This window comes from Pseudophryne corroboree, chromosome 6 (assembly GCF_028390025.1).
Source record: "Pseudophryne corroboree isolate aPseCor3 chromosome 6, aPseCor3.hap2, whole genome shotgun sequence".
Lineage (NCBI taxonomy): Eukaryota > Metazoa > Chordata > Amphibia > Anura > Myobatrachidae > Pseudophryne > Pseudophryne corroboree.
The window spans coordinates 557,613,792-557,639,243 of NC_086449.1; the positions used below are offsets into that span (position 1 = coordinate 557,613,792).

The 25,452-nt window shown below is 42.2% G+C and overlaps 1 protein-coding gene across 1 annotated transcript in view; it reads right to left on the reverse strand.

Annotated features, from left to right (window-relative positions):
* Positions 1-25,452, reverse strand: part of LOC134934622 (dynein axonemal heavy chain 3-like) — a 1,803,147-nt gene that overhangs the window by 782,160 nt on the left and 995,535 nt on the right. Inside the window, exons 42-43 of the mRNA XM_063930015.1 lie at positions 19,867-19,873; positions 13,827-14,065 (exon numbers count right to left, since the gene is read on the reverse strand). Coding sequence (XP_063786085.1) covers positions 13,827-14,065; positions 19,867-19,873 — 246 coding nt within the window. The remainder of the gene's footprint in view (positions 1-13,826; positions 14,066-19,866; positions 19,874-25,452) is intronic.

Genomic DNA, 25,452 nt, shown 5'->3' on the forward strand with positions numbered 1-25,452 from the left:
CATGTAGATCTTGTTCCGCTGCCCCGTTCTCGATGCCGTCTTCTTGCACTGTCGTTTCCACACCCGTATGGCGCAGGCGGGATGACGTCAGACTTTCACTTGTAACTCCTCATCAACGCGTTTCGGACTTGCCTGTCCTTAATCATGGATGATAGATGCTCTTCCCAATACGTCCTTTTTATACAGCTTTATTAATTGATGTGCTTAATTGGAGAAGGCTTAATTGGTTAAAAACAGCTGAATTTGATTAGCGTGTTAATTTCTTTTTTCTAGGTTATTCATTGGTGTTTGCAACAATAAAAATAAATAAAAATAAAAAATAAAAATTGGAGGAAGAATATATGTTGAAAGAAGTTATGTAAAAAAGATAAAATGTGTTATAAAAAGGATTTTAAATCAAAATCTATATTGAGACCAGTAGGTTCCAAGGTCTGTAAAATAAAAATCCATTTAGCTTCTGCCCTTTTAAGCTTATTCACTATGTCTCCTCCCCTCCAGTAAGGGGTAATTTTTTGTATCCCCAAAAAACGCAAATTCGCTGGATCTTTATTATGTTTCTCTGCAAAGTGTTTTGACACACTATGCGTTTGCAGTCCTTTTTTAATATTATATATATGCTCTGCTAAACGAACTTTAAGTTTCCTTTTAGTTTGACCTACGTATTGTAGGCCACAGGGGCATTGTAGAAGATAGATTACTCCCTCTGTTACATTACAAGGAAACGTTGTTTCAGGTTTAGTTGAGAAACTCTTCACTGTCAACTAAACCTGAAACAACGTTTCCTTGTAATGTAACAAGAAAAATTCACAGAGTTAAAGAAAAAATAACCTGTGAAACAGAGGGAGTAATCTATCTTCTACAATGCCCCTGTGGCCTACAATACGTAGGTCAAACTAAAAGGAAACTTAAAGTTCGTTTAGCAGAGCATATATATAATATTAAAAAAGGACTGCAAACGCATAGTGTGTCAAAACACTTTGCAGAGAAACATAATAAAGATCCAGCGAATTTGCGTTTTTTGGGGATACAAAAAATTACCCCTTACTGGAGGGGAGGAGACATAGTGAATAAGCTTAAAAGGGCAGAAGCTAAATGGATTTTTATTTTACAGACCTTGGAACCTACTGGTCTCAATATAGATTTTGATTTAAAATCCTTTTTATAACACATTTTATCTTTTTTACATAACTTCTTTCAACATATATTCTTCCTCCAATTTTTATTTTTTATTTTTATTTATTTTTATTGTTGCAAACACCAATGAATAACCTAGAAAAAAGAAATTAACACGCTAATCAAATTCAGCTGTTTTTAACCAATTAAGCCTTCTCCAATTAAGCACATCAATTAATAAAGCTGTATAAAAAGGACGTATTGGGAAGAGCATCTATCATCCATGATTAAGGACAGGCAAGTCCGAAACGCGTTGATGAGGAGTTACAAGTGAAAGTCTGACGTCATCCCGCCTGCGCCATACGGGTGTGGAAACGACAGTGCAAGAAGACGGCATCGAGAACGGGGCAGCGGAACAAGATCTACATGTGAAAACCGAGTGACGGACGTCACTACAGGTACAGTAGGCAGATATAGGGAAAGACAGATAGTTAGGCTTCCCCACTGCAGCCGCAGCACGGATCATAGCTCCGGTGTCCATAAAAGGACACACGCACAGGACTTTTACATCAGCACAGAAGTGCTGTAAACATTACCTATTAACCAATTTTTCTTTTTCACAGGTGTTTGCAACTTTTTTATTTAATTTATTTTCTCTAATCTTGCTTTCATTTTAGCGCTCCTGTTTTTATCTTTTTATTGTTATTACCAATTTAAAGGAGCAGCTCCATATTTTTTAGCGCGGGTTATTTATCATATTTAATGTAGAGAAAGGTGTTCCCAATATTACTAAATTCTGATATCTAATATGCTTCTACTTGACCAGGTTTTTAAATATTGCTTTCAAATAACTTCAGATCCTGTATTCAAGCTTTATAGCAAGAAATACAGCAGCTATCTGCATTTATAGTAGATAAACAATCTACCTTTATATTTCAATATATGTAGGTAAAAAAAAGTGACACAATTGACCTCTATTATAAACTTTATTATGTAATTGGACAATATACTGTATGTGGTTCATGTACAATGATCTGTTTAATTTGACAATAGAAGTTATGTTTTGTTATTTACTAGCCATATTAAGTAACTCTTTTACAGATGAATATATGTACATAAAAAAGAAGACACAATTGACCTCTATTACAAACTTTATTATGTAATTGGACAATGTATGTGTTCCATGTACAATGATTTGTTTAATTTAACAAAAGAAGATATGTTTTGTTATTTCCCAGCCATATTAAGTTACCTTCTCTGTATATGTATCTCTTTTCTCAAGATACCCCTGAAGAAGTCAGAAACGACGAAACGCATTGTGTGATTATCAAAAAAATTTAGGAAGCACTTCAAGTTAAAGTTTCCATCAATTGGCTATTAATGTGATATCTATGAATTTTACAGTATAACTAGTACATTTTTCTCTCAAACTTAGTATATGTTTTAAAATAAATTTGTGATTTATATATCCAGTGTACTCTAGACATCATCTTTCATATGGTTTTTTGCATATCATTTTTTTTTAATATATGATAAATCAAATGGTAATGGTGGTGTAATTGAACAACCATTGAATCACAGGTGCACCTCAGGACCTTTCATGTAAACACTACTGTCTTTGCTAGCAGAGAGCCTACCTTAGGATTGCTGCCCTTAGTATAGAAACAATCGTCTAATATTGTTAAACAATAGGCTTTCCTAGCACATATTGGGTATTGCTTATTTATATATATATATATATATATATATATATATATGTATGCATATGTATGTATATATATATATATATGTACATATCTTAACCCATGATTTAACCTTTGGTCTTGAACATGATCACTCATTCCATGACAGCTGAATACTTAATAACTAGAAAGCCACTGAAAGGGGAGTAGTAGATTCTGAAAGCTACTTATACAGTCCTCTCTCTTTATTATCTTGTCATTGTCCAAATAATAATAGCTAAAGTAACTTTAAAAAAAACCTCTTCCATACAAGCTCAATTGAATGGCAACCAGCTAAAACCATTGCTTGTCAGATGGTTATATTGATGTATACTTCTGAAAGAAAATGTAAAAAAAATTCTAGTTGAGTGTTTTAAAGTCTGAGAAATCAGATAGAACTGACCTTTGAGGACACGGGTAGTATGAGTATAGACTCAAAACTGCGCACCAAGATCGGGCCTTGTCAAGAGGCAAAGCATAATTTTCCCATAAATCTCAGATCTCAAGTGTTTTAGTGCCTAAGTCAGCAGTCACAAAACTACAACTCCTTCCACTAGCATATGGGGGGCTGCCAAGCACAGGGCAAGGCCAACCCGCATGCCAGGTTCAACACTCCACTAAAATGGAAGCATTTTGCTGTTCACATCTCTAGAGTAGCCCCCTGCCTTTGCAGCCAAACTGTGAAGGCAGGCGCAGGGCCGCCATGTTTTGGGTCACAGTGGCTGCGTGTGACATCACGCAGCTGCTGCGGCCTGCCCCCCCAATACTGCATCTACGTCCACAAAATGCTGCGCTGCCACCCTGTCACCGCCCCCCTGATGGCACTTAGACTGTGATTGCAATTTAAATCCTCATGCATGCACGTGCATGCGCACATATGTGGAAGTGTGGAAATTGCTGAATAGCGATTTCTGCATTCAGCGTATGAAGCTAAAAATAAAAGCAGAAAGTAAAGCCAGGGGTGTAGCGAGGGTGGATCTGGTGGAGCAAGAGTTCCGGGTGCTGGAAAACCTAAAGGGCGCGCCGCTGCCTGAACATCCCTCTGCCCGCTTTACAGGCAGCCGCAGAAGCAGAGAAGCAGAGGGGTGCACACTGACTCGGACTCAGAGATTAGGAAGGGTACAGGTCTGGCCAGTGGCTACAGCAGGAGACACTAAGAGTGTCCTGCTACCCCATGCTCTGCCCCAGCTGCTGCAGCACCTCTTTTTGCCTCAGCTTCTGAAGCACCTCTCTCTGCCCCGACTGCTACAGCACCTCTCTCTACATTGATGCTATAGCGTCTCTCTCTGCCCCTGCTGCTGCTGCTTCAGAACTTCTCCCTGCATTAGTAACATACATAAGTGGCTCTACTGTGGTGTAATGTGTATAAATGGTTCTACTGTGGTGTAATGTGTATAAACGTTTCTACTGTGGTGTAATGTGTATAAATGGTTCTATTGTGGTATGACGTGTATAAACGGTTCTACTATGGTTTAACGTGCATAAGCATCTCTACTGTGGTGTAACATGTATAAGCTGCTCTACTGTGGTGTAACATGTATAAGTAGTTCTATGGCATTGTGTAACTTGTATAAGGGGCTCCACTGTGTAGCGTAAAGTGTATAAGGTGTACTTCTGTGTGGTATAATGTGAATTTGTACTATTCTGTGGTCACGCCCCATCCCAATGAAGCCACACCCCTATATTTTCCCTATATTAAACATGGGGCATCCAAAGGAAACTTTCACCCTCAGCTTCAGTAGAACTGATCCTGTCACCAATTTTGGATTTTTAAATATTTTTCTTTTCAAATGTAACATGTCCCAATTCAGTACAGGGTAGGGGGCGCCGAAACATACCCTTGCTCCGGGCACCATGGCACCTAGCTACACCTCTGAGTAAAGCAGGTTAAATGCTTTCCAAGTAAGCAGTAGTGATAGCTAATCCAACCGCACCTGAATGACCCTCCTTGTGTATAAAAAAACTTGCATCTACTGAAAAAAATGGAAGACACTGTCTTGGTTCTTTCCCTGGTGTAAAGTTGCTGTCATTATTCATATATCAAGGAATTTGTAACATTCTCCTCAAACAGCTTTTGAAACAATTTTTTTTCAGGTTATTTCTTAAATATGCATTTTTCTTGGTCTTTCTGACTTTTTCTCATCTGATATGGCAAATCTGGTCACTTTTCATATCACTGCTTGATACATTTATTCCTGCGCTCCTTTTCAACTTTATATTGTGCCCTGTGACTCTTCAGATCATTAGCTACATTTTTTTTTAGTAATGGGGTTTGCTTCAGCTTTATAAACCATACTTTTATCAATATCAGGACATTCCCTTATGAAATTAACATGTGTAACAGATCTTTGGTCAGTCTTCAAAGCTTTTGCTTTGCTAGCACTTTTATCCACAGCATGCTTTTTGTGAGCTGAATCCTTGTCAGTGCAGTTTTTATTTTAAGCTATTCTCCATCCTTGTTTTAAATCTACGATTGCACAGAACAGGTGTCTAGGCAGCAAGCCATGACACACTGATCGCTGGTGCCTGACCCCTCTCGTGAATGCAAGGTGAGTGAGACTTCTTGATGAAGTAACCTGATGGGAGCTGGGTGAGAGGAGGTTCATTATTAAAAGGGGCCTTCACTATGAAACAAATATTATCGATTGTGGTAACAGTGTCCTTCACCATGTGGGTAAATAATAATAATTTGCTCTAAATCCTCAGTCACCCCATTCTACCACTTGTGTCTTCTCAGAACAGAGGTGGAGTGTGTACCTTCAGCACTGTGTGCAACACTGGATATTATGCTATGTTCAGGGAAAAAGGGGGAGGGAAAAGATAGGATAACAAAGATTGCTTGCTTACCATTCTAGTTCTTGTCAATTGCTTGTCTAGTTCTAATGAAAATACACCTACCCATGTGACTACCTACAGTATGCTTAGAACCAACTGGTGCTGCCGCCTCTGGGCTGCAGCACCGACCATAGACTGCAGGGGGAGCCGGCCAACACAAATAAACATACATGTAAAGTTGTATGTAACATACAGTATGTGTTGGCTGCGTTACCTGGATATCAGCAGCCGCAGCCCACACGGGACACAGGCACACAGTGCTCAGCCTATCTTCAATAAGCCAGTGTCCATACTCCCATTGGCTGGTTTCACAGGAGTTTTTGGGGGTGGGTTTTTTGAAGATAGACAGGCTGAGCACTATGTGCCTGTGTCCCGTTCGTGCTGCTGCTGCTGCTAAATGCCGGGTAAGGAAGCCAGCAGATATGTCACATACATGTATGTTTATATGTGCTGGCCAGTTTCCCCCTGCAGTCTTTGGTTGGTGCTGCAGCCCAGGGACAGCAGCTGCCATTGCTTTAGGACTACAGTGTGTCACCTTTCTAAAACACAACTAGGTGAATAATTATAAACACAGGGATTAACTAAAACTAACCTAGCGAACTCAACCCAGAATAACAACAATGAAGTGGTGAAATGTAATGCACAAAGAACACAAGACAATCAAAAATTGCACAGAAAACTTTGGGGCAGATGTATTAACCTGGAAAAGGCATAAGGAAGTGATAAACCAGTGATAAGTGCAAGGTGATAAACGCACCAGCCAATCAGCTCCAATATGTTAATTAATATAGTTAGGGGCTGATTGGCTGGTGCATTTATCACCTTGCACTTATCACTGGTTTATCACTTCCTTATGTCTTCTCTAGGCTTAATACACTCATCTGTTTGCAAAAGCAGGGTGGCCTATTTGCAAAACTGAATGATTAATTGTTTTATTCTGACAGCAAAAATAAAATAGAGTAATCAACTTAAATTATTGAAACAAATACACTGATTTAACCAGTGTTTTTTTACAGGCAATGTAAATATCAGATCTGATAACAGAGATATGTTTTAAACTCCCTGCTCTACATAAAATGTTACAGTGAACCGGGTGACATTTGTTTCATGATTATAGTAAAAGCCTGGTAAGCATCAATTCTGGAACCAGCCAATTAGCAGGGAATAATGCTAGCAATGGTTGGTAACCGCAGGTGTTAACCCTTGATAAATGCTTCCCAATGTTCTCTGTCATTTGTTGCTGTCTGCTTTGGAGCTAAATGTGAAAAGGGAAAATAACTTTCATGAGAATATGCAAATTGCTATATAAGCTATGTATGCTAGACCAAAATGTCTTTTATTAAGGGGCAAAAATTGTTTATACAGCTTAAACATATAAGCAATGCACAGCTATGAGTTAATGAAATATTATTTGCCTGCATGTATATTTGCTGGCAGGATCCCAATTGTATGTCCCTGAAATTCTCTGTTTGTTCTGATGAGAAAGGCTACAAACATGTTATTTTTCTTTAGCATATAGATTTCTGGATGGCTTGTACCAAAAGATTTATAGTCAAAAACAGGACGGTAATGGAGTCTGCACAAGACACTTCTCCCAAATTCCAGTCAACCAAGAGTAGCTTGAGTATGGTACGGGAGGTATTTAGAAGTAAATTAGATTAAACCAACTAGTAATACTGTATTAATGACCAATACTGGGAACAGTATATAGAACTGGTGGTGACCCTAGAGTCAGATATGACTACATCTCTGATTACTCCATCCTTGATCCTCTTTAATCTGGCTTTCACCAACTCCACTACACTGAAACTGCCCTGATCAAAGTCACCAAGGTCCTACTTTTGGCAAAATCAAGGGGTCACTTGTCTCTGTTCATCCTCCTGGATCTCTCTGTGGCCTTTGACACTGTGGTTTATCCCCTCTTCCTCCGCGCCCTCCAGTCAATTGGCATCTCTAGCGCTGTCCTTGCCTGGTTCACATCTTACCTTGCTAACTGCTCATTCTCATGTCTACCTCTGGCTCCACCTCAACCCCTTCCACCCTCCCTGTTGATGTCCCCCAGGGTTTTGTCTTTCACCCGCTTTTATCCTCCATGTGCACCTCTTCCCTGGGTGTGCTCATAAGCTCCTTCAGCCTCCAATACCACCTCTATGTGGATGATACGCAACTATACCTCTCCTCTCCTGATCTCTCTCCCTCTGTACTCTCTTGGGTATCCAGCTGCCTCTATGCCATCTCCTTCTGGATGTCTGAGCACTCCCTGAAGCTCAACTTGGACAAAACTGAACTCATCATCTTTCCCCCATCCAGAGTCTCCACCCCCCAAATATTTCTATCACTATTGACAACACTATCATCTTCCCCGTTCCACTGCCTGGGTGTCACTCTTGACTCCTTCTTCTCCTTCATCCCCCACATCCAATCTCTGGCTTAATCCTGTTGATTCCATCTACCCTACATCACTCGCATCAGGCCATTTTTCTCCTAGAGTGTGACAAAACTTATTATCCACTCACTAGTCATCTCACAGCTTGACTTTTGCAACATTCTCTTCACTGGCCTTCCACTCTCCCATCTTGCACCACTCTGATCTGTTCTCAACTGTGCAGCTAGACTAATCTTCCTCTCCTGCTACTCCACATCTGCCACACCCCTACACTGGCTCCCATTCCCCCTAAGAATCCTCTGCAAACTCCTCACCCTCACATACAAGGCCCTCTCTAATTCCACTGCACCATACATCTCCAACCTAAGTTCCCTACATACTCCGGTCCGCCCACTCCGGCCGGCCAATGACTGTCACCTCTCATCTACCCTGGTCACTACATCCCAGCGCGAATCCAAGATTTTGCCTGTGCTGCCCCTTTTTATTGGAATAAGCTCCCTTGCTCTTTTAGACTGTCCCTGACCTTGTAAAGCTTCATGCGGGCACTGAAAACTCACCTGTTCATCAAAGCCTACCCTTCCACATAACCCAGTCTTGAGGCTGCTCTCCCATCCTCATCCCTTGGCCATCTCTGCCTCGCTTACTTCCTGACACCAAGCCACCTTCTGCTTGATTGTACCTCGTGTCACCTGTCTGTCTCCCTCTTCCCCTAGATTGTAAGCTCCTTGGAGCAGGGTCCTCTTCCCTCCTGTTCTCAAAGCCCTCTTCTCTTGCACGTAAATTACAGCTCTCTCCTACTCAGTGGCTGTTTATACCTGCATTTCCTCCTGCTCGTGACTGTTCATCTCTTCCAATGGCTTCTTTGCTTCCTGACATCTCATCTGTATTATGTACTGAGAACTGTGCTCTGTTTTAGTTTTTTGTGATGTTAAGTTCTGAATACACTTTATTGTTCTACTGTGTATTGTATGTATGGCGCTGCAAAACAATTGTGGAGACTTATAAATAAATTGTAATAGTAATAATAAAAATAATAATATCTTAAATTGGAAGAAAATATGACTCTTTGTTAGGGGCACACTTTCTTTTAGCTTGATTTGATTATTGTTTTTAAAACCTAACTTTTATTGTGCAACCTTATTTACATTTTTGGTTAAAATATCAATTTATATCTATGGACAACGAGTGTAATAAATATATTTTTTGGGCAAGAAATCTTATTAAGTGTGGTCTTCTATTTTTTTAATTTGATTAATATTTTTACAGTTTCAAAAGGTATTTCACCTAATTTGTGGATACAGTAAATTTTTTATTCTGTGGGATAGTTCTCTCTATTGAGGAGATCTTCTGTCTGCTCTAACCATCTTATTTTGAAGTTATATTGATTCACTGTTGCACCTTCTGGTACCCAGTCTACCAATATAACACCATTGACATCAAAGAAAACAATTAACATGGCTTTGAATTTGGATGTGCTTTGACGTGTTTTCTTCATTCTTGGTGATGATGCTAATGATGTTGTTTTCCAGTGCATGGACTGGTGTCTCATCTCTGCATTATGCTGGAAGATCCATTCTTCCTCACAGGTAATAACTTTATTTAAAAAAAATGTGAATCTGCAAAATGTCTACAAATTCTCTTTCAATTTTCTTTATGCTCAACAGTGAGAAGTCTCGAAACCATCTTAGCACAAACTTTTGCCATGTTAAGTCTTGATGCAAAACTTGCCTATTAGTTTCTTTATTAATGTTTACCATACTATTATTCTGAATTTAAGACGACGGTCAATTTGAACAATTTTCTTCAGCAGTTTTTTTAGTTTTTGATGTGCCTGACCTTCCGTCCATAGTCTTCGACAGCCTCACAACCACCACTAAATCTTTTGTGGTACTCAAACACACATGCGGTACATACAATCTGCCCCGTAAGTCTTGGTTAGCAAACGGAAAGATTTGGTGGGCGTTTTAAATTTACTTATGTTGCTCTACATTTGAACTAAGCATTTTTACGATGTGCGTGCAATTTTGTCAAATGCTGTGAGACAGCAAACTGGGCAAGAGTTGTGAAAATTTCCAAACTATTTTGGAATAGTCCAAGGTCACTGTTTCCTCACTCAGTTTTTTTTCACACAGTGGTGGTCATTCCGAGTTGATCGCTCGCTAGCAGTTTTTAGCAGCCATGCAAACGCTAAGCTGCTGCCCTCTGGGAGTGTATCTTAGTTTAGCAGAAGTGCGAACGAAAGATCAGCAGAATTGCGAATAGAAATTTCTTAGCAGTTTCTGAGTAGCTCCAGACCTACTCACAGATTGCGATCAGCTCAGGCCGTTTAGTTCCTGGTTTGACGTCACAAACACGCCCAGCGTTCGGACAGCCCCTCCCCCGTTTCTCCAGACACTCCCGTGTTTTTCCCTGACACGCCTGCGTTTTTCCGCACACTCCCAGAAAACGTCCAGTTTCCGCCCAGAAACACCCACTTCCTGTCAATCACACTCCGATCACTTCAATGATGAAAAATCTTCGTTCGGACGTGAGTAAATCTACTAAGTTTTGTGTTAAAATACTAACCGCATGCGCACTGCGAACCATGCGCATGCGCATTTTTGCCTTAATCGCTCCTTTGCGAAAATCGGCAACGAGCTAACAACTCGGAATGACCCCCAGTATTTACAAGTACAGACATGTTATTTAAAAGCTGCACCTTGTATAACATTTCAAATGCTCTTGGTTTAGCCAGATTGAATAATGTCACCTACTTAGTCTTGCAGGCAGAAGGTAAGGATATCATGTGGCTTATATCCCATTCAATTAATCAGTACAAATATGTAAAATTTAATTTAATTGCTATAATTTTAGCGCAATATGTATTTGGCTAAAGCATCAGCTTAGTCTTTCAATAGTCAACAATTGACACCAGTTTCAATCACACCATTGGTTTCAACTGTTCAGCATTAATAATAATAATACAGTACTTTCAATTTTCTGCTCTAGTTGATCAGTGCAAACAAAAATCATTCATAATGCTATAGTTTCACATTCAACCCAGTTAGATAATTGGCCAAAGCATCAATTTGGCAATGGTCAAATCTAACCACCAATTTCAACTGTTAACATCAGCGCTAACACCATCAATTATTCTAATCCAGCCAATAAGCATATTTATGTGACACCTTAAGTGGCATAATTGTAGGCAGGTAAATCTTAGGCTAAAGCATCAACAATCTTTGGAAGTGTGCTATAAGGAAACCCAGGGAAGAGTTATACCGCTTTAAGATCGCTTATGCGGGTCGCACCCAGGAACTGGAAACGGGTCCTTCCTGGGTGCTACCTGGTATTGGACCCTGAGAACTGGCTTCCCGTCCCACATATTGCCAGGTCAGGTTGCCATCAGAGGCGGGGACCATGGCATCATCAGGGACGGCACTAGGAGATGAGATGATCTCTGCGCCACTTCTCCCTATTCAGTGAATGGGTCGATGTGACTCGGGAAACCCGTTCACACTGCACTTGACCAGGTAATAGCACGGGAATAACCCTTCTTTATTACCGGGTTGAATTACCGGGTCAGGTGACCCAGGAATTTGGTACGGACCCTTTCACACCACACAGCGACCCACATCAATCCGGCAATATACCGGATTGATACCAGGTTATTTGTGTGGTGTGAAAGGGGTATAAGAAGAGTACGAATAAGAAAAAGGGTCTGGGGGTTAGATAAGAGTGCCACGGGATAAATGCCAGCAGTGGCATTTTATACTTATCATTGCTTAGTGTAATTAGGATGGTCATACAGTATGTCAGCATCTTCTTAATTTATTATTTCATTATCTTGTTTTTGTTCTGCTCAAAATAATATGAATTAAACATGCAAAAAAATAAAGTTGTGGTAAAAATGCAGACTGAAACACAAATCTTAACAGGAATCAGTGACTAAAATGTAAGCAATAAAAGGAATGCAGTTGCTGTACTTGTACTGTACTACCAGTCTAGACAAAAACAGTTAAATAAAGAGGAAACATTAATACAGAAATGTCACGTAAATGCACTGAAACAAGCTGACTTAGATTTCGGAGGCTTCAAGAGATTAAAAAAATAACCTCCTCCTCCATGATTGGTAATCAGCAGGATTTAACACCCAGGGATTCTCATGGTTTCCATTTTGCAGTGCTGTTACCTTCTCTAAATCATGGTTGCTTTCAGATGCATCAACTAATTTGATTGAGAATAAAAGATCTCACCTCAGATCTCACCTCAGATTGAACTTTGCTGCAACCTGTTGCCCCAACTCTGGCTAACACTTGAAGAATCACCTACAGTAGAGGCTAACATGCCACAGAAGCTATTTCATTTTCACATAAGGCTCCCACTTTTATTGTTACATTGTATGAATCACCTATATTTTAAGTATTAGCAAATATGTTATTAGATCTCTGAAAAGATAATATAGCAGTGTAAGAATTTACACTCAGCACTGAATGGTTGGAAATATAGAGAAGACTGACTCAATGATTCAGTGAACGTGCACAAAGGCGATGCAACTATAAATGCACTACCCTACCCATATACTGACACTTTCTCCAATACCCGCTTTTTCTTGTAAGGTGAAATAGCAACAATACTGGAAAGATTAATATGATTCAGTGCATGCAGAGCGTTCCAGTAGCATAGTCCCCTCCTGCCACACTTACCATGTTTTCTGTCTTTCCCCGGCACTCATTGTGAGCCAATATGAGAAGTTTGGATGAAAGAAAACCGGTAGTTCTTTAAGCCTAATTTCTGCCTATTGTTTTTTTATTCACATGTCCCAGTTCTGATTAAAACATATGCTACGCTCTAAGCTTATAACAGAAAATTAATATGAATTCTATTTCCATTTCTTCTACACTTAGAACCAGTAATGAATGAAGGCAGCAGTCTCAAAGTTCTGGTCTTCCCAGGATCTCAACACCATAATTATTTTAATATAGCTTTTCCCAACTTGCAAAGAACCTTGTATTCTGAATTGCAGTGTAAAAGGACCTCAGTTAGTGTGAAAAAGCTTGGCTTGCAGAAACTGCAGGGAGCATGAAAGCAAATTAGAAGGATAAAAAGCATTTCTAAGATATGTCACTATTAAAAAGTAATTTAAAACTCTATTCTAATGTACCTACAGAATATTTTAACATATCGTAAGACAGAAAATATGTTCATAAAATATTTATGCTAAAGATATAGAAAATTGTAGAATATACTTAATTTTTTTTATTTTATTTTTACTTATTTTGCAGAAAAGGTTTTTAGGCACCCAGGACACAGTACGTGTTTATAAGTAACAAACAAATACCTTGCACACTTCTCAACCTCAAACACATAACCTTCACCCTCTCTTTGTTGGCAAGCATACACCTGCTGCTTTGATCTTGCAATGACAGATGGCCCTTATTTCCTATTAAGTCACAATTTAGTGATTCATTTTAATATGCCATGGACTGCAGAAAACTCAGTACCAGATGTCTATTTATTTTCCCATGGAAGAGTTTTTATAAGAAGAAGTTAAGACGACACATGCTCTCTTGAATGGTGTTCTATCTCCTGCTCAGTATAAATCAGAATCTTTGTCAACAACAATTAAACTGTAGTTTGGGTGCCTGTAAACAGTGTAGTGTGAAACAAATCAGATTTTATCTGTGTTGTCAGAGGCTGAAACTGGGTGGTTAATATTATTTTGTTGGATAATCTCCATGGAGTAATTTCATCACTATTATAAACTTAATTTTCATTAAAAATCAGGGTACCTTTCGAGTTTTGTTAGGAAGTTGTCTTGAGTCTGATTAGCTGATGCTTGCACTGAGAAGTTAATTTGACATACAACATATTTTTCTTGAGGTAAGTGTCGCAGGAAACTGTTTGTAATAGCTGTCTTTCCAGTGCCTGTGGGGCCAACAAAAAGTAATGGCTTGTCTTCCAGCAGCAATGTCTCCAGGAAGTACATCTGCATAGCAGTCCCAGGTGTGCTCACTATAATGTCATTAAGCTGCAAGAATAAAGGGAAACAGGTCTCAGCAATGTAAATAGAATGCTTTATTAATCGTTCTGTTCTCACAGCCAAAGTTCTGAAAGATAAACAAACACATACCCGTTCTGATTTTAAAAGATATCTGTTTGCATCCTGTCAAGACTTCTGTGCTGTTAAAATTTCAGCACACACAGCAATCCACCTGTTATACAGTATATAATATGTATATAAAAGCCAGTATTTAGACTTGTGGCAGATTAGGAAATGCATTATGAAATGTAGAAGGCAATTAGTCTATACTGATTTGCTACTCTTACTAATTCTGTATTGTATGCGCCTCAGTACAGCAGTGGCGCACCCAAGGGGGGTTTCCGAGCACCCAGAAACCCCCCTCTACTAAAAAATAAAAAAAAAAAATAAATTTTTTTAAGCTGCATGAGTATTATTAATGGCTGTCTAGCGTCCTCTGCAGCCTGCTGTCTTCCTGGTGGCACTTGTAAGTGCAATAAAAGTTTACTTTATTTTAATTATAGTACATATATATCCATGTGCATACATATATACACATGTATATACATACATACATACATACATATAAACACACACATATGATATATATATATATATATATATACACATACATACATGTGTATATATATGTGTACTGTATGTGTGTGTACATATATATATATATATATGTATATGCATGTTTAATATGTTGTGTGTATATATATATATATATATATATATACACACACACACACACACACACAGACACACTAGTTTTACGGACTCAGCATATACTGGGTCACCTCAGTCCCCACCCCCGTGATTGGCTCCACCCAGTTCTGGAAACCCCCCCATGCAAATCCTGCGTTTGCCACTGTACAGGTATAGTATAGCTAAACTATGGAGCAAAGCAGAGTTTGCTAATTGCAGCCAGACAAACCTTGTTGCCTAAGGGATGTAAATATGTTTGTTGTTGCATGTAGGAATAACACTGGCTACTTAGGAATAACACTGGCAGAACACACAAATGCCGGACAGTTTTATTTTTACACCACATAATTAATAGCTGAGCTACAGTACAATACACTCTTTTCCAACTGCAAATCTGTATGCATATTTTACATTTTCAATGTTACCTCCCCCGCAGTGCAACATGGTTTTGCATAGGGGAAAAATTGTACCTTTTAGCTGGTTTTACAATTTTTTTTCTAAATTTGGGGCCTATTTATCCTGAACTATATGTGAGATAGTCCCAGAAAAAAAGCCATTTTTCATCAGTGATGTGCACCGGACATTTTTCGGGTTTTGTGTTTTGGTTTTGGATTTGGTTCCGCGGCCGTGTTTTGGATTCGGACGCGTTTTGGCAAAACCTCCCTGAAAATTTTTTGTCGGATTCGGGTGTGTTTTACAAAAACCCCTCAAAAACAGCTTAAATCATAGAATTTGGGGGTCATTTTGATCCCATAGTATTATTAACCTCAATAACCATAATTTCCACTCATTTTCAGTCTATTCTGAACACCTCACACCTCACAATATTATTTTTAATCCTAAAATTTGCACCGAGGTCGCTGGATGACTAAGCTAAGCGACCCAAGTGGCCGACACAAACACCTGGCCCATCTAGGAGTGGCACTGCAGTGTCAGGCAGGATGGCACTTGAAAAAAATAGTCCCCAAACAGCACATGATGCAAAGAAAAAAAGAGGTGCACCAAGGTCGCTGGATGGCTAAGCTAAGCGACACAAGTGGCCAACACAAACACCTGGCCCATCTAGGAGTGGCACTGCAATGTCAGGCAGGATGGCACTTCAAAAAAATAGTCCCCAAACAGCACATGATGCAAAGAAAAATGAAAGAAAAAAGAGGTGCAAGATGGAATTGTCCTTGGGCCCTCCCACCCACCCTTATGTTGCATAAACAGGACATGCACACTTTAACAAACCCATCATTTCAGCGACAGGGTCTGCCACACAACTGTGACTGGTTGGTTTGGGCCCCCACCAAAAAAGAAGCAATCAATCTCTCCTTGCACAAACTGGCTCTACTGAGGCAAGATGTCCACCTCCTCCTCATCGTCCGATTCTTCACCCCTTTCACTGTGTACATTCCCCTCCTCACAGACTATTAATTCGTCCCCACTGGAATCCACCATCTCAGGTCCCTGTGTACTTTCTGGAGGCAATTGCTGGTGAATGTCTCCACGGAGGAATTGATTATAATTCATTTTGATGAACATCATCTTCTCCACATTTTCTGGTAGTAACCTTGTACGCCGATTGCTGACAAGGTGATCGGCTGCACTAAACACTCTTTCGGAGTACACACTGGAGGGTGGGCAACTTAGGTAAAATAAAGCCAGTCTGTGCAAGGGCCTCCAAATTGCCTCTTTTTCCTGCCAGTATACGTACGGACTGTCTGACGTGCCTACTTGGATGCGGTCACTCATATAATCCTCCACCATTCTTTCAATGGTGAGAGAATCATATGCAGTGACAGTAGACGACATGTCAGTAATCGTTGGCAGGTCCTTCAGTACGGACCAGATGTCAGCACTCGCTCCAGACTGCCCTGCATCACCGCCAGCAGGTGGGCTCGGAATTCTTAGCCTTTTCCTCGCAGCCCCAGTTGCGGGAGAATGTGAAAGAGGAGCTGTTGACGGGTCACGTTCCGCTTGACTTGACACTTTTCTCACCAGCAGGTGCATTCCCCCTCCTTTGCCTATATTGTAGGCAGATGTATAGGCTTGAATGGCCTTTTGCTGCTCCTCCATCCTCTGAAGCATATAGTGGGTTGAATTCCACCTCGTTACCACCTCTTGCTTCAGATGATGGCAGGGCAGGTTCAGGAGTGTTTGCTGGTGCTCCAGTCTTCGGTACGCGGTGGCTGAATTGCCGAAAGTGGCCCGCAATTCTTTGGGCCACCGACAGCATCTCTTGCACGCCCCTGTCATTTTTTAAATAATTCTGCACCACCAAATTCAATGTATGTGCAAAACATGGGACGTGCTGGAATTTGCCCAGATGTAATGCACGCACAATATTGCTGGCGTTGTCCGATGTCACAAATCCCCAGGAGAGTCCATTTGGGGTAAGCCATTCTGCGATGATGTTCCTCAGTTTCCGTAAGAGGTTGTCAGCTGTGTGCCTCTTCTGGAAAGCGGTGATACAAAGCGTTGCCTGCCTAGGAATGAGTTGGCATTTGCGAGATGCTGCTACTGGTGCCGCCGCTGCTGTTTTTGCTGCGGGAGGCAATACATCTACCCAGTGGGCTGTCACAGTCATATAGTCCTGAGTCTGCCCTGCTCCACTTGTCCACATGTCCGTGGTTAAGTGGACATTTGGTACAACTGCATTTTTTAGGACACTGGTGACTATTTTTCTGAGGTCTGTGTACATTTTCGGTATCGCCTGCCTAGAGAAATGGAACCTAGATGGTATTTGGTACCGGGAACACAGTATCTCAATCAAGTCTGTAGTTGCCTGTGAATTAACGGTGGATACCGGAAACACGTTTCTCACCACCCAGGCTGCCAAGGCCTGAGTTATCCGCTTTGCAGCAGGATGACTGCTGTGATATTTCATCTTCCTCGCAAAGGACTGTTGGACAGTCAATTGCTTACTGGAAGTAGTACAAGTGGTCTTCCGACTTCCCCTCAGGGATGACGATCGACTCCCAGCAGCAACAACAGCAGCGCCAGCAGCAGTAGGCGTTACACTCAAGGATGCATCGGAGGAATCCCAGGCAGGAGAGGACTCGTCAGACTTGCCAGTGACATGGCCTGCAGGACTATTGGCTTTCCTGTGTAAGGAGGAAATTGATACTGAGGGAGTTGGTGGTGTGGTTTTCAGGAGCTTGGTTACAAGAGGAAGGGATTTAGTGGTCAGTGGACTGCTTCCGCTGTCATCCAAAGTTTTTGAACTTGTCACTGACTTATGATGAATGCGCTGCAGGTGACGTATAAGGGAGGATGTTCCGAGGTGGTTAACGTCCTTACCCCTACTTATTACAGCTTGACAAAGGCAACACATGGCTTGACACCTGTTGTCCGCATTTGTGTTAAAATAATTCCACACCGAAGAGGTGATTTTTTTTTGTAATTTGACCGGGCATGTCAATGGCCATATTCATCCCATGGACAACAGGTGTCTCCCCGGGTGCCTGACTTAAACAAACCACCTCACCATCAGAATCCTCCTTGTCAATTTCCTCCTCAGCGCCAGCAACACCCATATCCTCATCCTGGTGTACTTCAACAGTGACATCTTCAATTTGACTTTCAGGAACTGGACTGCAGGTGCTCCTTCCAGCACTTGCAGGGGGCATGCAAATGGTGGAAGGCGCCACCTCTTCCCGTCCAGTGTTGGGAAGGTCAGACATCGCAGCCAACACAATTGGACTCTCCTTGGGGATTTGTGATTTAGAAGAGCGCACAGTTCTTTGCTGTGCTTTTGCCAGCTTAAGTCTTTTCATTTTTCTAGCAAGAGGATGAGTGCTTCCATCCTCATGTGAAGCTGAACCACTAGCCATGAACATAGGCCAGGGCCTCAGCCGTTCCTTGCCACTCCGTGTCGTAAATGGCATATTGGCAAGTTTACGCTTCTCCTCAGACGCTTTTAATTTTGATTTTTGGGTCATTTTACTGAACTTTTGTGTTTTGGATTTTACATGCTCTCTACTATGACATTGGGCATCGGCCTTGGCAGACGACGTTGATGGCATTTCATCGTCTCGGCCATGACTAGTGGCAGCAGCTTCAGCACGAGGTGGAAGTGGATCTTGATCTTTCCCTATTTTACCCTCCACATTTTTGTTCTCCATTTTTTAATGTGTGGCATTATATGCCAGTATCAATAGCAATGGCCTACTACTATATATACTGCGCACAACTGAAATGCACCACAGGTATGGATGGATAGTATACTTGACAACACAGTGGTAGGTAGAGCAGTGGCCTACTGTACCGTATTGCTACATATTATATACTGGTGGTCAGCAAACTGTGCAAAACTGAAATGCACCACAGGTATGGATGGATAGTATACTTGACGACACAGAGGTAGGTAGAGCAGTGGCCTACTGTACCGTAATGCTATATATTATATACTGGTGGTCAGCAAACTGTGCAAAACTTAAATGCACCACAGGTATGGATGGATAGTATACTTGACTACACAGAGGTAGGTAGAGCAGTGGCCTACTGTACCGTAATGCTATATATTATCTACTGGTGTTCAGCAAACTGTGCAAAACTAAAATGCACCACAGGTATGGATGGATAGTATACTTGACGACACAGAGGTAGGTAGAGCAGTGGCCTACTGTACCGTACTGCTATATATTATATACTGGTGGTCAGCAAACTGTGCAAAACTTAAATGCACCACAGGTATGGATGGATAGTATACTTGACGACACAGAGGTAGGTAGAGCAGTGGCCTACTGTACCGTACCGCTATATATTATATACTGGTGGTCAGCAAACTGTGCAAAACTGAAATGCACCACAGGTATGGATGGATAGTATACTTGACGACACAGAGGTAGGTAGAGCAGTGGCCTACTGTACCGTACTGCTATATATTATATACTGGTGGTCAGCAAACTGTGCAAAACTGAAATGCACCACAGGTATGGATGGATAGTATACTTGACGACACAGACGTAGGTAGAGCAGTGGCCTACTGTACCGTAATGCTATATATTATATACTGGTGGTCAGCAAACTGTGCAAAACTTAAATGCACCACAGGTATGGATGGATAGTATACTTGACTACACAGAGGTAGGTAGAGCAGTGGCCTACTGTACCGTAATGCTATATATTATATACTGGTGTTCAGCAAACTGTGCAAAACTAAAATGCACCACAGGTATGGATGGATAGTATACTTGACGACACAGAGGTAGGTAGAGCAGTGGCCTACTGTACCGTACTGCTATATATTATATACTGGTGGTCAGCAAACTGTGCAAAACTGAAATGCACCACAGGTATGGATGGATAGTATACTTGACGACACAGAGGTAGGTAGAGCAGTGGCCTACTGTACCGTACTGCTATATATTATATACTGGTGGTCAGCAAACTGTGCAAAACTTAAATGCACCACAGGTATGGATGGATAGTATACTTGACGACACAGAGGTAGGTAGAGCAGTGGCCTACTGTACCGTACTGCTATATATTATATACTGGTGGTCAGCAAACTGTGCAAAACTGAAATGCACCACAGGTATGGATGGATAGTATACTTGATGACACAGAGGTAGGTAGAGCAGTGGCCTTCTGTACCGGACTCCTATATATTATATACTGGTGGTCAGCAAAATTATGCACTGTACTCCTACTATATACTACAATGCAGCACAGATATGGAGCGTTTTTCAGGCAGAGAACGTATAATACTGGTGGTCACTGGTCAGCAAAACTCTGCACTGTACTCCTCCTATATAATACTGCTGGTCCCCAGTCCCCACAATAAAGCAGTGTGGGCACAGATATATGCAGTACACTGAGCACAGATATGGAGCGTTTTTCAGGCAGACAATGTATACTGGTGGTCACTGGTCACCAAAACTCTGCACTGTACTCCTCCTATATAATACTGCTGGTCCCCAGTCCCCACAATAAAGCAGTGTGAGCACAGATATATGCAGCACACTGAGCACAGATATGGAGCGTTTTTCAGGCAGACAACGTATACTGGTGGTCACTGGTCAGGAAAACTCTGCACTGTACTCCTCCTATATAATACTGCTGGTCCCCAGTCCCCACAATAAAGCAGTGTGAGCACAGATATATGCAGCACACTGAGCACAGATATGGAGCGTTTTTCAGGCAGACAACGTATACTGGTGGTCACTGGTCAGCAAAACTCTGCACTGTACTCCTCCTATATAATACTGCTGGTCCCCAGTCCCCACAAGAAAGCAGTGTGAGCACAGATATATGCAGCACACTGAGCACAGATATGGAGCATTTTTCAGGCAGACAACCTATAATACTGGTGGTCACTGGTCAGCAAAACTCTGCACTGTTCTCCTCCTATAATACTGCTGGTCCCCAGAATAAAGATATGCAGCCCCCTGAAACAAAGTGATAGGACGCCAGCCACGTCCTCTCACTATCATTTCCAATGCACGAGTGAAAAATGGCGGCGACACGCTGCTCCTTATATAGAATCCGAATCTCGCGAGAATCCGACAGCGGGATGATGACATTCGGGCGCGCTCGGGTTAACCGAGCCATACGGGAGAATCCGAGTATGCCTCGGACCCGTGTAAAATGGGTGAAGTTCGGGGGCTTCGGATTCCGAGGAACCGAACCCGCTCATCTCTATTTTTCATAGGGTACTGCAATTACTGTATTAAGTTTTCCCCAGATGTACTATGGCCTACTAATTCACTAATTTGCCCAGAGAGGGAGCCTTAGGAGTGTGCGGGTAGCCCACACGGTGCAACACTTGGTGACACCCACCCAAGTGATGCCACTGATGAATGCATTTGTTTTGCTGCTCTTCTTTCTACTGTAGAGTCTCATGGACAGCTTCATTTTGTTGGTGGAAAAAATGTGTATTAGAGGATTTCCTCCAACATAATATGCTGCTCCTGTTGATAGAAGCAGGGGCATAGCGAGGGTGGAATGAGTGGAGCTTGAGCTTCAGGCGTCGCTGGGGACAGAAGGCGCAGGCTCTCTGTAACAGAGCTGAGAGCCAGGATCGCAGGGTAGGAGAAGGTGACTGGAAGAGAGGGAAGGGGTGGCCACCACACTGCCTGCATATTCCATGTCACTGATTGCAGTGCAGAGAGTCCAGAGCAGTGTAGTGTGGTGTGTTATAAGGGAAGAGGAGAGGTTTGGAGGCTTGTCAGAAGAACCTTCCTGGCTGTCAGGTATCTGCATTCAGTGATATGAAACAAGCAGGCAGTGTGGTGCTCCACCCCTCCAGGCTAGAACAAGCAGCTGCTCTGCTGCTGCCCTCTTGGTGAGAATTAATGTGTCTATACTCTGTGTATATTTGTGTGTATGTGTTTATGTCTGTGTATTATGTATGTATGTATGTATGTATGTATGTATGTATGTGTGTGTTAGTGTGTGTAAATGTGAGTGTTTGTGTGTAAATGTATACATATGTCTGTGTTTATGTGTATACATATATATGTCTGTGTGTATATATGTGTTGCTATGTATGTCTGTGTTTATATGTCTGTGTATGTGTGTGTGTATATGTGTATATCTGTATGTATATTTGTGTGTTTATGTGTGTGTATATGTGTGTATATCTGTGTATATGTGTGTTTATGTATGTCTGTGTGTATAAGTCTGTGTATATGTGTGTGTTTATGTATGTCTGTGTGTATGTTCCTAAATGTGTGTGAATGTACGTACGTACGTACGTACGTACGTACGTACGTACGTACGTACGTGTGGTAGGGGTGGTAGGGGTGGGTACGTGTGGTAGGGGTGGGTGGGGGTGCTGTGTCATGCCCCTGCTCCGGGTGTCATGTCTCCACTCCACGTCTCTGGATACAAGGAAATGCTAAGACCAAGTTCTGGTCATTACATAATCATAGGTCCCAAATGTTAAATACACAATCAGGACAAATGAAACCAAGCATCAATCCACCCAAATCACATCTCTCTATATAAAAACACTGAAATTAGTATAAAGACCAATAGCATATAGATACAATTCTTCTACATAGAATGAGCAGAGCACTGCCAAAAAAGGGATGTAGTTGGCATACCATCAGTCATAATGCTGATTGTCAGAATACAAGCGGCTTTATCCCAATGGGTCAAAATTGCAACAACTTGGCGGACAACTTGTAGTGCTTAGAACAAGGCATTGGGTTATGCTGTGGGAGGTGGGGTTAAGGTAAGGCTTCGGGAAGGTAGTGTTAGTGCTAGGCTGTGGGGGGGGGGGTTAGGCAGCAGAAGTGGATGATTAGGGTACGGCTAGGGGTGGGGCGGTTAGGGTTAGGCTGTGGGAGGGGTGGGTTAGGGTTGCGGTTCGCCATAGAATACTTCCTAAAGATTGCTGGCATTTTCATCATTGGGGTCCCACAGCCAGCATTCTGATGGTCGGGATTCTGACCATCTGGATTCCATACCCAACCCCAAAAAAGCATATTAAGTAAAATAATAATCAAATATGTGTAAGTCCCATATAGCAACCCAAAGTACCCCATATCCAACTGACTAACATATGTTTAGAAAAAAAAACTGAATAGAGTCTCATGACAAGTCCTTTAAATCTAAACAATTTTACTTGTTGAAGTTAAATAACATCAACCCTCATTACTTACAGTAGCTGCTTCTTGTATATTATTTATAAAGAAGGCATTTCTACAGGTATTCTGTTTTTTCTTCTAATTTCTATTTAGCGACCCATTCATTATTTTTGGTTACTTTAAGTGTAAACATTTATTTGCTATTATTAGATAATTGTAATGGTCAGACCATAATATGAAATAAAATAGAATACATGGACTGTTTTGAGTCTACAGTATTTAAACACCGACTGAAATGCTGCCATCCATGTGCAATTAGTGTAATTATTCCATCACCAAACTATGAACAGCCCAGTTATTTATCCAGTGGTGTTTAACTTTAATTACAGATAGCAGGTACAGCCGTGCTCACTGTTACACACTGGTTGTGGAGCGAAGCTTCAGCAGATCAGAGTGTCACACAGCTCGGCAACCAGTGAGTGTATGCTGCAAACAGGGGCGGATCCAGAAGAAAATGATAGGGGGGGCACCATGAAAGGGGCAAGTACATTTGCGTGCGGCTTCGGTGCATGTGAGGTGGCGCTTCTTATACAATGCCCACAGTTGTAGCGCTCATTATGCAATGTCCACTGTACTGGTAGTGCCCCTTATATAGACCCCATAGTAGTGGTGCCCCTTATGCAATGCCCGTATTGCCCCCAGTAGTAATGTTGCCTGTAGTAATGCCCCCAGTCATTATGCCCCCAGTGGTAATTCCCCTGCAGTCATGACCCCAGTAGTTTACCCCCCCCTTTAGTTTAGCCCCCAAGTAGTAATGCCCCTGTAGTTAAGCCGCCAGTAGTAATGCCCCTGTAGTTACACCGCCAGTAGTTAGCACCTTTGTAGTTGGCCCCCAGTAATAGTCCCCCAGTAGATGCCCCCCCAGTAATAATGTCCCCCAGCAGTTTGCCCCCAGTAGATGCCCCCTAGTAATAATGTCCTCCAGTAGTTTGCCCCCAGTAGTAATGCCCCTTAGGAGTTTGCCCCAATAGACGACCCGCCAGTAGTAATGCCCCCAGTAGATGCCCCCCAGTAATAATGCCCCCAGTAGATGCCCCCCAGGAAAAATGTCCCCCAGTAGCTGCCCCCAATAGATGACCCCCCCAGTAGTAATGCCCCCAGTAGATGCCCCCCAGTAATAATGCCCCAGTAGCTGCCCCCAATAGATGACCCCCCCAGTAGTAATGCCCCCAGTAGATGCCCCCCAGTAATAATGCCCCAGTAGCTGCCCCCAATAGATGACCCCCCAGTAATAATGCCCCCCTACAAGTTTGCCCCAATAGATGACCCCCCTGTAGTAATGCCCCCAGTAGATGGCCCCCAGTAAATATGGCCCCCAGTAGCTGCCCCCAATAGATGACCCCTCAGTAGTGATGCCCCCAGTAGATGCCCCAGTTATAATGCCCCCAGTAGTTTGACCCCCCCAGTAGTAATGCCCCTTGTTGATGCCCCCCAGTAGTAATGTCCCCCATAGTTAGCCCCCAGTAGATGCATTAAGGAAGAAAAATACATACTTACCGAGCCCCGTTCCCGCGCCGCTGCAGTCCTCCTCCTCCTGGCGTCCGCTCCTCAGTCACTCAGCACTATGAGAGAGACGTCATGACTGACGTCTCTCCCATAGCGCACGGCGCAGTGACAGCGCCGGAAGCCGGAGCTCAGTACTGAGCTCCTGCCTCCGGCTGCCGCTGTGCAGGGAGACGGGCACTCGCTGGTAACACAATCTCAGCGGGCGCCCGTCATCTCCCTATGCGGCGGCGGCACCGGAGGGGGTCACAAATGACAGGGGGGGCACGGGCCCGAGTGCCCCCCCCTAAATCCGCCACTGGCTGCAAACCATACTTGCCTACCTGACCCTCTCCATGAGGGAGAAAATGCTCTGTTCCTGGACTTTCCTGGTAATGTATGATTGCCATCACCTGTGGTGAGCTAGTTAATTGATAAGAAAGGTGTTTCACCACAGGTGATGGCAATCATACATGGCAAGTATGCTGCAAACAGGTAGCAGTGCAGGGATACTGGAACAAGTTTTAATCAGGTCTTTCATAGGAGTTACTGTTATCAGGGGACTTCTGTCTCCCACTAATACCCCTTTAATACCCCTTTGAGACACACTTGAAAATCCCG